The sequence below is a fragment of the Fusarium phalaenopsidis genome (assembly GCF_050370095.1).
Source record: "Fusarium phalaenopsidis strain FUZ10S chromosome Unknown contig_32288, whole genome shotgun sequence".
NCBI classification, from domain to species: Eukaryota; Fungi; Ascomycota; class Sordariomycetes; order Hypocreales; family Nectriaceae; genus Fusarium; species Fusarium phalaenopsidis.
Window position 1 is genome coordinate 286956 of NW_028145412.1, and position 13415 is coordinate 300370.

Here is a 13415-nt window from a genome sequence, read left to right on the forward strand (position 1 = left end):
GGACATTGGGGAGAGTTAATTGAGAGTGTCCCCGTTGTTGTCTGGGCAATTGGCTTGATTGCCTCTCGTTGGGACGTTCAGAATGGGACACGGGGACAAATGAGGCCTTTTCTTTGAGGCAGCAATGGCATTGAGCATGAGTATCTTGGAACTGTAACTCAATTCCTTCACTGAAGGCGACAGTTACACCCCCTTCAAAGGGTGAATGGGATTGATTGCTTCCTCAGGTCCATCAAAGAGATTGGCTGTCCATTGTAAAGCACGTCCCTGTATTCTAATTCACTGCCCATAAGAACCAATTAGGATACACCATTAAATCTCAATCTCGGGGCACAAGGCAAATGACTCCTACATTGTCAGATCCAGGAACTGCCCAAGTGTGTCGACTGTCCAGTATCAATTCCTAAATTAGACCCTCCTCTTTGCACAGATGATCCATCAGGGGGTGTCGTCACGTCCCAATTCCGCAAAACTCTGTCAATTGGTTATGTTGTCAAATCTCGACGCCTTCTAGAGACTTCCATCGCTGTGCTGGGCATATCTCTTCTCATCTAGGCATCACTCGCGAGTCCATTCGTCAAATCCTAATTCCATTGAGAACTGTTGTTGTCTCTGTCAGCCACAATATCAAAGACCACAAATGACAGCAGCCATCGAGAACTGTAAACTGATCATGCCGTCAGATCTCGGCATTCCATGGCCTTCTACCCTTCTGCTAGACACTCCTCTCATCCATATTCCTAAAACATCAAAAAGAGCCATCAGCTCAACGAAACGCAAAAAGGCATCACCGTGACAACCTCATGCAACTCCATAAACTCAATAGCAAAAGAACACACATGACTTCATAGCCATACAAACACCTTATCTAAGGTATACAGGGTATCAACAACAACACCAGACAACACATCTATTCCCAACTCCTCCTTGACGCCATCAATGTCAATCCCAACCGAAAAATCAGAACCTTGACCAGAGTTTTCTCTCCCCGTGATTACATGTCCATGAAGGGAACAAACGCATCTCGCCCTTGAAACCGGTCGTGATCCAAGGCAACAGCATCTCCTTGGTCAGAATTTCCCTGCGTCTCCATCACCTCGTCAATGTGGCGTTTTCCATGCCCCGCAATCTTGGCCTGCGAAGCAACCTGTGACCGCGCCCTCAGGATATCCTCCCAGCTCTGCAGCTTGCGCTTGACGTCCTCGTCAAAGCAGCAGCAGAACCGCTGCACCGAGATAAACTGTATCGTCGTGATCATGTCTTTTCCAAAGAGCGCCATGATGTACGCCGCTGCCATGGCGGCTGACCGGTCGTTGCCCGTCTCGCACGCCACGAGAACCTTGCCCCGGCGGAACGTGGCGGGCTCAACGACCAGGCTGCCGTCCTTGCTTCTGCCCTGCGCTTGACTGTGGTAGATGGCAAGGAGGTGGTCGTTGACTGCGCGTATTGTGTTGGAAAACGAGCTAATCATGTTGTCGTAGCCGTCCATGTCGACGTAGTGCACCACTATGCCCAATGTCTGAGCAACATTTTCAATGCTCATGAGCTTCATGCCAGCCATGCGCGCATCCCGCGCAACCAGAACCATGGTGATACCCTCACTCCTCAGAAACTCGCCATCGCGCGCGGCGCTATTTGGCCCGAGATACAAGAAGTTGAGCAGCGGCTGAGCCTCCCTCCGTTGCTCGTATGACCAGTCCGAAGCGCGGTCGGTGGGGGCGTGGGTGACGTTCTGGGTGATGATGGCGACGTCCCTCGGGGTGAGCTGCTGCGGATCGACGTTCTCGTACGAAGGGAGGAGACCCGGGATCGAATCTGCCCCCGTGCCGTGCGCCGTGGGGGGAATGTGGATGAATGGAGGGCTTGGAGGTCGAAAGGTGTAGGGAGCGGATGGGACCGCCATGCTTGCGACGGAGCGCGCGTCCTCCATCTGTGGAGCTCCCCGTGTGAAAACTTGAAGGGGTTTGTCTTTGCGGTGCTATAGCGGACGAGGTGGTACAAAGAACGTCGTGGTCGCGAGGAGTTTGCAGAAGAAGAAGTTGGGAAAAGGTGACGTTGCGCAAAGGGAGTGCCCGCGAGTTAACTTAAGTCTGAGGTGCGGGCCGGTGCGCATTGGAGCCTGGTCTGCCTGCGCTCGTTGCAGTGCAGGCTGGCAGCTTATTTCAGGCGGGGCCCAGCTGGCCGCTCAGGGTCCCACTCGCCGTCTTACAGGGGCCGGCTAATGACGTTAGTGGGGAACACTCACGAGCCCTACGAGCGATGGCCAGGGGTTCTCATCGAATGGAATGCTTCCATCATCAAACTCAAAGACAAACGCCAACCGTCAGCCACTCCAGTTGGATCCAGGGGCAGATCACTCTTTGCCTCTCCTTTGTTTGTTCGAGGCTCTGTATCAGTCATATTTCATCTTACGCCTTGTCATCTCAACCAACAGGATGTATCGACCAACACAAACATGATGAAACGAGTGAGCCCAAGCGGAAATGAGCTGCCACATTTTTCCCGCGAGCCCTGAGTTATTGTAGGTTCATTCATATTGTACAGGATAAGATGTTGATACACTCTACAATTACATACATGCATTGTCCAATGTCGTTTGTTCATGTCCGCTTCTATGCATTTTTTCGTCATCCAAACAAACCCAAGCCAACGCCATGTTTCCCTCTTCTTTGCATATACACAGGACATCAAGGAGCTGATGCCGTGGCGGCAACCTCTTCCGACGTCTGATGAGGCTCCCAGTGCTCATCCTGATCCAGAGGCGGGTCATCCATCTCTTGCTCGACGTCCTTGAGGTCGCCCTCTCCGAGCACCTTGCGCGACAGCTTCTGCGACTGCGCCATGAGTCGCTTGTTCTGTCGGATGCTCTGGAGATCTGACTGAGTAAAGTCAAGTCTCTCCAGTGTGTCCACCAACTTCTGCTCAACGAGCGAGCGCACGTGGAAAGCCAGTGCCTGGTCGCGGAACATGCCGCTGAAACGGTACGATAGCCAGACATATTGGTTGATAGCCACATGTAGCGACTCGAGCTTGTGGAGATAATCTATCGGCGTGCCTTTGAAGTTTCTGAGGTCAATGTCCAAGCTCTCAAGGGGGATCTCCTTGATGGACAACAAATCTCCACGTCCGTTCTCGGAAATGATGGTGGCGAGAGCTCGCAGGACCTCCATCGAGTTCTCAGCACGCTGCCACACCGGCAAGTGGCATAGGGTGAGACGATCGTAGATGGTGAGTGGGATGTGCTGGATGGCATCGGCAATCTCGAGCTTATCTGACGAGATGCCGAGTCTAAAGTTCTTGCTCACCGACGCAAGCTCTCGGATGCGCATCAGGATAAAGGACAGCGGCGTGTCTTTGGGGAAGTATGTCGAAAAACGTTCTACAGCAGCTGCAGGAGGTGTAACATATGCAGCTTCAATATCGTCGACATTGGATTTGAACGCACGATGCACGTTCTTGAGATCCTGTCGAGCCATCGTTGTGACATAGCCAATCTTGCGGCCGTCGTCAGCCCCATTGTCAGCTTCCGTAGCTTGTCGCGCAGTACGATATCGTCCAGCTCGGCCGCCAATCTGCTTCATTTCGGGGTATGTGAGGTGTCGGTTCTGGTTTCCGTCAAACTTGGTGACCGAGTCGAGAATAACTCGTCGGATCTCAAGGTTAAGACCCATGCCAATGGCATCACTGGCAACAATAAAGTCGTAGTCGTTGTTCGGGTCGTTGAAGAGAGCTGCTTGCTGTACGCGCACCTCGGGGGGTAGTGATCCGTAGATGATGGCACATCTTCGTCCAGTGTGCTTCTCGATCGTCGTCTTCAGGGCGTGCAGGTTCATACGACTAAAGGCTACAATAGCATCACCCTTTTCGAGTCGGTTGTAGTCTTCGTCGATGGCCTCGTTCATGGTTTCGAGAGGGCTGAGACGTTCATATCGGTGAACGATGCACTCGTCGCCAATGGCCGCGCATATGCTCTGGATGAGCTTGACTGTTCGCTCTTCACCACAGAGGTGGACCTCCTTAGCCATGACACCCAGCAGGGCTGTTGTCCAACCACTGCCCCGATCAGGATCGGCAATCATCTGAATCTCGTCGATGACGGCAACGTCGTAGGGCTCGTTGACAGGAATCATCTCAACCGTGCAACTCGTAAAGTAGGTATCCGTGTCCTGTGGTATCCGCACCTCCTCTCCCGTCATCAGCGCACACGGCAGACCCTTGGCAAGTAAACGCTGGTAGACCTCGTTGGCCAGCAGACGAAGCGGACCCGCATACACTCCTCGCTTGGAGTTCTCCAACGCCTTGAGAGCTCTATACGTCTTGCCCGAGTTGGTCGGTCCGACGTGAAGGTGAATAGTTCGCTGCATCGTCCTGGTAGCGGGGAACCACTCGTACGGGAACCGAAAGTCCAGAAGCCGCTTGTGGCTCTCCTCCAACCCCTTTGAGAATCGCTGACGGATGAGAAACGACTGAAACGAGTACTGAAGCTCGTTGCTGAGACCCTTGACATCCTTCAAGATGAAGGCGTCGCGGAGGTTCCAGAACAGCGGGTTCCGGTCTCGCTGCGTGACGTTCTGCTCAGCCATGACAAAAGCCTTTTCCAAGACATCCATAAACAGAGCGGCCTGTTTATCGAGCTCATCCTCCCCGACGCCGGTGACAGAGACGCTGGACAGGGAAAACTTCTTGAGGACGCCCTCGAAGCGGTTAAAGACTGTCGATCGGAACATGGCATGGCGGCCAGTCCCAGACTTGAACGCTTCCCATTTCATCCTCGGCTTGTAACCTTTGCCATGGTTTGTCTAACAGGTGTAAGTCCCAAGTTCATCTGCATCAAGTATGAAAAAGGTCAACTCACTTGACTAGGCCGGAAGCCCTTGCCATGTTTTTTCTGATATGGGTTTACAGATGCAGCTAGTAAAGCCTTGAGCTTTCCTCTGCTCATGGGATTTTTCTTGGGAGGCTCAGTCTTGGTCTTGGTCGCATCATCCCAGAGTCTCGGTGTCGTCGAGAGCGACCGCCGTGTTGCTGCTATGTGACATAGTGGAGGCCGCACAACCCCAGGTCGGAGCGGAAATCTCATGACGACGGCCTGACGAATAATCCAAACATGCTCCCTTGAAAGAAGCACTGGAAAATTGCCGGGGGATGCATTCAATTCGTCACCTCAAGCAGATGCGACTGAAATTTGCCATCATGAGAAGGCCTTCTCATAAAATTTCCAAGGATTCGGATCATCTGTTCTGCCGTGATCCGGTTCCAGTTCGTCGAGTGGGGCTTCATGCTGATGACGCTCTGATACCTGCTGTAGCTTGGTTCTCCAGCTTCGGAAGTTGTACATTTTGTTATCGCCAGCATCCATCCCTATTTCTCCTTTCAACGCCTTTGATCTTCTGAAACTCTCGCTTCCAGCTCCTGGTTCTTTCAGCAGATTGCCTGTGAATAGCCTCCAGTCTCGTCGCTTGGGCGATCCAGCAAACCCGCGTCCATCATGGCGTCGTCATCCACTCCAGCAACTCCTCTCCTCTAGTTCGTCCCCCTTCACAACGGCAAGTAAACAATTCAACTGACAGCATCTAGTTCGTGCATCGCGCACAACACCACCATCCTCTCCGAGTGCACCACCTCGGCATCCTCGCAGACGTCGTCCCTGGCCTCCCTCATCCTCCCCAAGATCGAGCACACCAACCCTCAGAAGCTCACCTACACGCACGGCCAGCACCAGATCCACTATGTCGCTGAGGCGCCCTCTGAGCACCCCGACTCCCCTTCAGCCGGCGGCCTGACATTCCTCGTCATCGCCGACTCGTCGCTCGGCCGTAGGGTGCCGTTCGGCTTCCTGTTCGAGATCCGCAAGCGCTTCTTCCAGCAGTTCCACGAGAGCAGCGACTTCTCCGACATGCCCAACTACGGCGCGGCGTCGTTCAACTCGGAGCTCAAGAACCTCATGGTGGACTACGGCACCACGAGCGGCGGCCGCGACGACGCCATCGGCAACGCGCGCCGCGAGATTGACGACGTGAGGGGCATCATGACAAAGAACATTGAGAGCCTTCTCGAGCGCGGCGAGCGCCTGGACCTGCTGGTGGACAAGACGGACCGTCTCGGAGGCAGCGCGCGAGAGTTCCGGGTGCGCAGCCGGGGCCTCAAGCGCAAGATGTGGTGGAAGAATGTCAAACTCATGGGTCTGCTTGCGCTGGTGGTATTCCTCATCATCATGGCGATTGTTATTGCGGTCAAGAACGGGTCGAATTAAGGCGCGCGCGACATTTACCTGAGCTTTTTGAGCGTTGGGGCCGTTCCTTTGTATTTCCTTTGTTAACAACTTGTATTCCTATGGCGAACTGAGGACAAGATCCGAGGCGAAGGGTGTAATTATGCAACAAGGTCTTCTTTTTTGAATCAACTGATACCCAATTTGAATCTCGGCTATCCTGTTCCTTCTCGTTGAATCGTCTGTGTCCGTCGTGAAGCCGTCTCTATCCAACTTGCGTAGTATTTCACGTGCTGCTTCTTCCGCCCATATCTCACCCTCAAATTGGATCTCTGTCCAGAAATAGTCGGAAAACCTCCAAACTTGGTCGCATGAATGATGCGCCGGGTATCATTGCATATCGCATCGCTTATCGAATCAACTTCGTCGCTCAATCGTGCTCCATGTCGTCGAATGCAATCATCTCGGCGTCCCTTCCGAGCACCTTCTCACAGCTTTGGTTTCCTCCTCTCGCTCTCCTGGTAAACATATCCCAGCGTAACAGGACTCTCCATCATCGTCCCAGAAGGAAAAGACACGGGCGCCCGACGGAGCCGGTCGGTGAAGAAGGCTGGGTGCAGGGACGATGCGCAGGGGAGGCTGCTGAGTCTGGGTGCTGAGTTGGGGTGCTGCTGGGTCGCCATGGCGGATGGTGGAGGACAAGAGGTACCCATGATGGAATATGGTTTTTATCGAAGAGCTGAAAAAGGGCGATTGAGAAGAAAGAGTTATTCACATTCTCTAATAATATTGATACTCTGATAGTGTTTACAATAAAAAAGAGGAAGAGATTCATCGAGGTCACAGCCCCCCCAAGTCTTTAACGCTGCATATCCCCCATTCTCCACGTGCCTCGGCGTGCTCGGTCGACACTCCGATCTTCTGTCGCTGTCGAATTCCCGTTCCCACTTTCTGATGATGACATTTTTTCTTTCTCCCTTTCCCCGCATGACTCGGCCCCAGCGTTAAGGCGGCTGCTGGCTGACTTGCTCTTTCGGGAGTTAACGCAAGCGGTGCCGACATGGATTTCGTTATCAGGTGAGCATAATTTGCATAATGTTGTATTAGTATTGCACAAGCTAGTTGCGGTCAGGGCCTCGGACAAGCTCATACCGAGATTCCGAGATTCCATACACTACTTGATCCAGTAGTACTACGGTACCAGTAAGGGCCCTCCTTTACGTAGCGTCCCCGCTTTTTAAGTTACCGTAGTAGTAACGGCAGTTCAAAGGTCCATTGCGACCAGGCGTCCCATGTCGGGTTCAGTCACTTCATATACATACGTGGGCAGATGCTCAAGAGTTGCTACCTCCCACCAGAATCACCAAATCAAGACCATCCCACACTTTTCATCATAAACACACAATACACACTAGAATCCCCCATATAATAATTGTCCATAATTCATGCCCATGTGCCTATTTCTAATAATACGCGCGCTCACCCAATACCCAACTCAACTCCAGCTGCTGTCCACCAAAAACGCCATGCCAGTCCCCATGTACTGCTATATCCCCAGCAATAAGATATACAACCACAAGAAAACAAATGAAACCCCATTCATCAACGACGCCACTGATCCGCAGGACTCTCCCGCTCCTCGGCCGGCGGTGTGAACTTTGGCCTGTGGTGGTCCTCCCGCGCACGTGGAGCTGTATCCTCCTGTTGGACCTTTTGTTCTTCATCGCCATCCTCAAGGCTAGCAGGGTTAAAGATCTTGTCCACATTGCCATCCTTCTCAATCCGCTGCATCAAGTCCTGGTCTCCTGCAAAGTAGACGCGTCGGATTGCCTGGACCACCAGATCCATGACCACAAGTGCCACGAGCTGCAGCAAGACAGAAGTCCACCACGCAAGGGTGTGCCCAAAGTTGTGGATAAAGGCGTTTCGAACAATGTAGGGACCAATGTGCTCCGAATACAACGCCGAGTTGATGAGCATCCAGAAGAACCATCCAGCAACAGAGATAATGCATCCGCCAAACGTGATGATCGTCTTGGTGTGAACTTCAAGGATCCTAGTAATCGTCAGTATACAATCTTGCCACTATCAATGAGTACTCACAGGAGCTTAATGTTGATAAACACCACGGCAACGGTAAAGCCAACCATGCCCATGGCAAAGAGACTCGTATCCTCGTCAAACAGCGTCTTGTCGTACTCGCAAAAAGTAAAGTACCAGATGACGAAGCTCCCCGCAACACCCTGCACCATCCATCCAAAATATTGCGTGAATCTGAATCCGAGGTTCTTCTGGCCAAACGTGTACAGCTCCGGTACCTTCATCAACGTCTCCGCCTTGAGGTCCTTCTCAAAGATACCGAGGAGAATGACCGGCAGCGACGTGAATGCGGCGTTGAAGACAGTCAAACTCCACGATTCGTAGAGCGACGTGCCCGTGTATCCGTTGAAGCGCTGGAAGTGAGCCTGGACGAGGAAGAAGAGGATCTCCTTCCAGAACGTTCCGAGCACGTACTTGCCTGTCCTCATGTAGTTCCAGCGGCCATGAACAAAGAGTAGCTTCTGCAGGAATCTGAACTGAGCAATCGAAAAGTCCGAAATACGAGCGGCCTGGAGACCCTCCCGGCCAGAGATACCAATGCCCACATGCGAGGCCTGGATCATACCAATATCGTTCGCTCCGTCTCCGATAGCCAAGGTCATGCACTTGGGAACATATCTTCGGATAGAGCGGACCAAGTTGGTCTTTTGCGAGGGAGAGGCTCGGCAGCAGATGACAGAGTCGACACGGACGACGAGGTCGTAGAAGAGAAGGGAAAGGTCGTCGTCGTCGTCAATCTTGGCAAGGGTCTGTCCATCGACAACGACAACCGTGTGAGGAGCCATACCGCGAGAGACATCGTTGAGGGTCACCGTGATAGTGTCCTTCAAGTCGCCAACAGTCGCATCCAGCACGTAGACCTCCGACCAAGGCTTGCAAACGCGGGCAGATTGTCCAATGTTGATAGCCGTCTCACGCTTGTCACCAGTGAGCATCCACACCTTGATGTTTGCCCGACGCAGCTTGTCAATGGTATCCGGAACTCCATCCTGGAGCTTGTCCTCGATGGCTGTCGCTCCGGCCAGCTCAAACTTTTGTTCAATGAGATCTCCAGCAGCTTCGATACGCTCCTGGCGATCCACGAGACTCGTTTCAGCCTCCCTATACTGCGCCTTCCACTGTCGGTACGAGTCATCGTCGATGTAGCGGAACGCGTACAGAAGAGTTCGTAGACCTTCGCTTGCGAAATCGTCAATGTGCTGGAAGCACTTCTCGAACACGGCGCCTTCGCTTGCTGCCACTGATTCATCAATCCTACGATCAACCTCGTCAAACGATGGCGCTCGGCCCAGACTCTGCCTCGGGCTCGCCATGTCGACCGATTCCCGAGGCGAGGCCATGTGCTGCTGCGAGTACTGCTTAAAGTCGGTCGAACGTCGACCCAAGCTCAGTCTGAGGCCTTCTCGGTTGGAAGGCTCGCCCCTTGCAAAACCAAAGCTGTTGCGAGGGCTGCCGTACGGACTCGAGGCCTGGGTGCTCATGCGTCGCAGGGCCCTATCCTGCTCCGAGATCTTGCGCACGCTCGCTCGACGGCCAATATCCTTCATCTTTTGCTCAGCAAGCTGGTTCAACCTCAAACGCTGCATGATAACGTTGTCGGCGCCCTTGCAAAAGACGCAGATGCGGCCATCAGGCATACGGATGATGATGGACATCCTCTTCCGCTTGCTGCTGAACTCAATCACGTCCAGGACTTCATATGTCTCTGTCTGAAGATTACCGTCCGCGTCTCGGAACTCGAGCTTGATGGCTTGTGCAGGCCGGTCAATGACCAGAAATCCCAGGTCCTTGGCAGCCTCCACGAGCGCCAACTCATCGGGAGAAGCAGCTTGATACGCAATATCGCCGTCGTCCGTCCTCTCCGGGAGACAAGTATGACAAAGGGCAATACACATCAAAAAGTGCTTGGCCTTTCGTGAAAACGTCGAATTAGGCTTCCTCTGGATGTAGCTGAGCAGGTCCTCCGTCTTCATGTCGGTGTCATCGGCGATGTGAACAGAGGATCTCCAGTGGCTGGCTGATCTGGTTGAGAACGTCCGAGAAGGCTGTGGCCTCTGAAATCCGTTTCCTGCGGTATCGTCGTCGTACTCGCCATCGAAACCCTTGATCTTTGATTGGCCTCGCATCTTAGACTTGCCCTTCTTTGGTCGGTCCAACTCTTCAAGCCGCTTGCGCATTGCTTCCTCTTCTCGCTGGATGTCCATGTCATGGAGACAAGCCACACCTGCCACAGACATTTTGCGGAAGCGCATAATGTTCTCCGTCAGAGTTCCCGTCTTGTCTGAAAAGACGTAGCTGACCTGTCCTAGGTTCTCGAGGATCGTGGTTGTGTTGGCCACCATGGGTGTGTCGGTGGCCGGGTCGTACATCTCTGCGTCTTGAAGCAGCAAAAGTTGCCCCAACTTGATGATTTCGAGACTGATGTAGAGTGACAAAGGAATCAGGGTGTTGAACATGATCAAGAAACCAAAAAAGATCTCCTTCCAGGGAACGCTGGCATTGTAAATGCCAGGTCGCTTGATGTAAAAGGCGATATCCTCAACCCTGTCCTTCCAGAGGTAGTAGCCGATTGTCAAACCCATGGTGAGCATGAGGACAATGAAGATCTGAACCAGAATCATCTTGTTGATGACCGACTGCATGGCGGGCTTCTTGGCTTTGACGTTCTTGTTGGCATTCATGCGAATCTTGCACTCCTCGCCGGTGTTGACAACAATACCAATGGCCTCGACGGTGTTTCGGAGGGTAGATCCACGGAAGACAATGTTGCTGTGCGATGTAGGAAGGGTCTCGCCGTCAATGGTAACCCGACCCTCGTAGGTGTAGAGGTCCAGGTTGGGGTTCTCAGAAACCACAGTAGCCTGGGTTGAGCGCAGTCCCTCCATCGTACTGCAGCGCTCGGCCAGCAAGGAACAAGCCTGCTTGCTCTTGAGGTTGGTCTCACCATCAAGAGCCATAGTGTCGATGTAGGCAATGCCATTGGGGCCCGTGGCGTGCAAAAGAATGATATCGGCGGGCACAGGGTCGTCTCGGCGGAGGCGGATAACATCGCCGACACGGACATTCTGCCACTGAACCGACGTCCACTCACCGTCGTCGCTAGTCTTTGCTGTGCTGACCGTGCCGGTTTCAATGTCTTCAAGCATGTGTTCCTCGCCGTTTTCAGGTTGGCTTTCCTTCTTTTTTCTCCTCATCTTCTCGGCATGCCTGACTCGACCCTTTTCACCAACACGGTCGCCCAGAATCCAAGCCTCGCTGCGGTTCTCGACACGATCAAGGATATATCGCCTGTAGTCGTCATAACCTTCCTTAAGCATACTGAATGCGACGAACACGCCGAGAGGAGCAATTGTAGTCCAGCGACCAACAGTACTGAGACCAGGAATCATCTGAATAGTACCAACAACCAAGAAGTAAAAGTTTCCGAGCTTGCTAAACTGAAAGATGAGCTGCTTCGGGACAAAATCATAGACAGTATAGCGACTGGAGCGGATAAAGTTGCTGATATAAGGTTTCCCAGAGCGCTCGTCGGTAAGCCCTTCTGGCTTCCGGTGATCGGGGTTGAGAGGGATATGACGGCCATCTGGTAGAGGCTCCAGAGGTTTTTGACGGAGTATCGTCTCGAGAATGACCTTTTGGTGGAATTCGCCGAGCTGCTTGCGCGCGCGATCCTTCCAGGTGGGCTTCGCCTTGGGTCCCAACTTCCTCTGGCGCCTCTCGTGGAGGTACTTTTTGATGTCATCTCGAACCGACGACTTGGTATTAGTCGTCTCGTTAAAGTTCAAGCTGGCCTTGTCGGCAGGCGAGGTAAGAGATTTGTCGGTCCGGTCCATCGAGTACTGCGGAACGCGCGGCAGGTCGCTGGACAGCTCAGTTCTAGATGGGATCGGCTGCAACTCGTAAGGGTCACCGGTCCTCGCTTGTGGACCTTCGTTATCAGGGCGGCGGGGGCCAGACCTCACGTAGGAATCGGTAGAGGTGCGCTGAGATGGGTCATTGTTGGGGTCGGTATGGGAGCGGCGCGAGTTTCGAGGTCGGGAGAAGTTTGTCGAGGTTCGAGGATAGCGCTCCTCGAGGGCGGCGAGATCGCGAGCTGCCTCATCGCTAGGGTCGTCGGGGTCGTTTCGCGAGTGAGACAGCCGCCGCCCAGGGTCGTTTCTGCGGCTGGGAGCCATGTTAAGGCCGCTAGATCAGCGACATCTGGAATGGAGGTGGATGCGGAGGATGAGGTCGTGGACGCGCCGGGTCTGAAGTCAAGGTTGTCAGATGAGCACACAGCTACACCACGCAAAGCAGGCGAAGGCGGGAAGAAGATCAAAGGGAGAAGGAAGAGGACCGTGACGAGATGTCAAGTCGAGGTTGGGATACGGAGCCAGAGGGAGGTTGACAGCCCGATTGTAGTACGGAGCGGAGGACGGGATGTACGCACCACGAGCTTTAGATTAGCAGGTACGGGGATGACAAGCTCAATGGTCAGTGCAATCCATGCGCCGGCTCGATACGGATGGCTCCCTCGTAATTTCACCTCCACTTGACACTTTAAGCATCGAGGGTATCCTTAATTGATAGATTGGTTAAGCATTACCCAAGTATCCGGGTGGAACAAAGGACGCGACGACTCCAAGACACCTCTTTTTTGCCCCCTTCGTTTCCCCTCAGAGCCTGCTTCCCTAGAGCGAGGCGCAGCAGAGACAACCCGTCATCCAACAACGCATCCATCGGGCTCCCGGGGCTTATTGACAGCCGCTAGACATGCGTCATGCCCCCGACATCACACAGATGCCACTCTATTGGCGGTGTTGGGTCTTGATGGTCGCTAAATTACACCTTATTTTTCTCGCTACCCAAAAATAAGCTCTGGCCCAGTTTCAACTTGATAGAGGCTACACGACATGATTGAGACTCGAGTAGGAAGACAATAGCATAAAGAAGCTTGACAAACTCGTCTTTATGATAACATTAGCGTCTACCGCCTTCACAATCGCCATTGTCACCCAGGCAATCTCTCGCAGCCTCAATTGCCAGCGCTGACCAACGCTCCTGCACATCTCTCGCACGTGTAACCCCAAGGCTTGTCTGCGCCTCGAAATCCACGCAATCCATC

At 53.3% G+C, this 13415-nt stretch overlaps 4 protein-coding genes across 4 annotated transcripts; 1 reads left to right on the top strand and 3 right to left on the bottom strand.

The window, feature by feature from the left end:
* Positions 1-994: 994 nt before the first annotated feature.
* LRP88_03640 (protein-tyrosine phosphatase-like protein) lies at positions 995-1903 on the bottom strand (the record flags this gene model as incomplete). Its single annotated transcript, XM_083240253.1, has 1 exon — positions 995-1903. The coding sequence occupies one exon, from the start codon at positions 1901-1903 to the stop codon at positions 995-997; it is 909 nt and encodes a 302-aa protein (XP_083103543.1).
* A 784-nt stretch (positions 1904-2687) lies between these two features.
* LRP88_03641 (ATP-dependent RNA helicase SUV3) lies at positions 2688-5080 on the bottom strand (the record flags this gene model as incomplete). The annotated part of the gene is made up of 2 exons (XM_083240254.1): positions 2688-4799; positions 4856-5080. The coding sequence occupies 2 exons, from the start codon at positions 5078-5080 to the stop codon at positions 2688-2690; spliced, it is 2337 nt and encodes a 778-aa protein (XP_083103544.1).
* A 408-nt stretch (positions 5081-5488) lies between these two features.
* Positions 5489-6253, top strand: LRP88_03642 (synaptobrevin-domain-containing protein; the record flags this gene model as incomplete). Its single annotated transcript, XM_083240255.1, has 2 exons — positions 5489-5526; positions 5578-6253. The coding sequence occupies 2 exons, from the start codon at positions 5489-5491 to the stop codon at positions 6251-6253; spliced, it is 714 nt and encodes a 237-aa protein (XP_083103545.1).
* A 1560-nt stretch (positions 6254-7813) lies between these two features.
* LRP88_03643 (uncharacterized protein) lies at positions 7814-12486 on the bottom strand (the record flags this gene model as incomplete). Its single annotated transcript, XM_083240256.1, has 2 exons — positions 7814-8267; positions 8315-12486. The coding sequence occupies 2 exons, from the start codon at positions 12484-12486 to the stop codon at positions 7814-7816; spliced, it is 4626 nt and encodes a 1541-aa protein (XP_083103546.1).
* Positions 12487-13415: the final 929 nt, after the last annotated feature.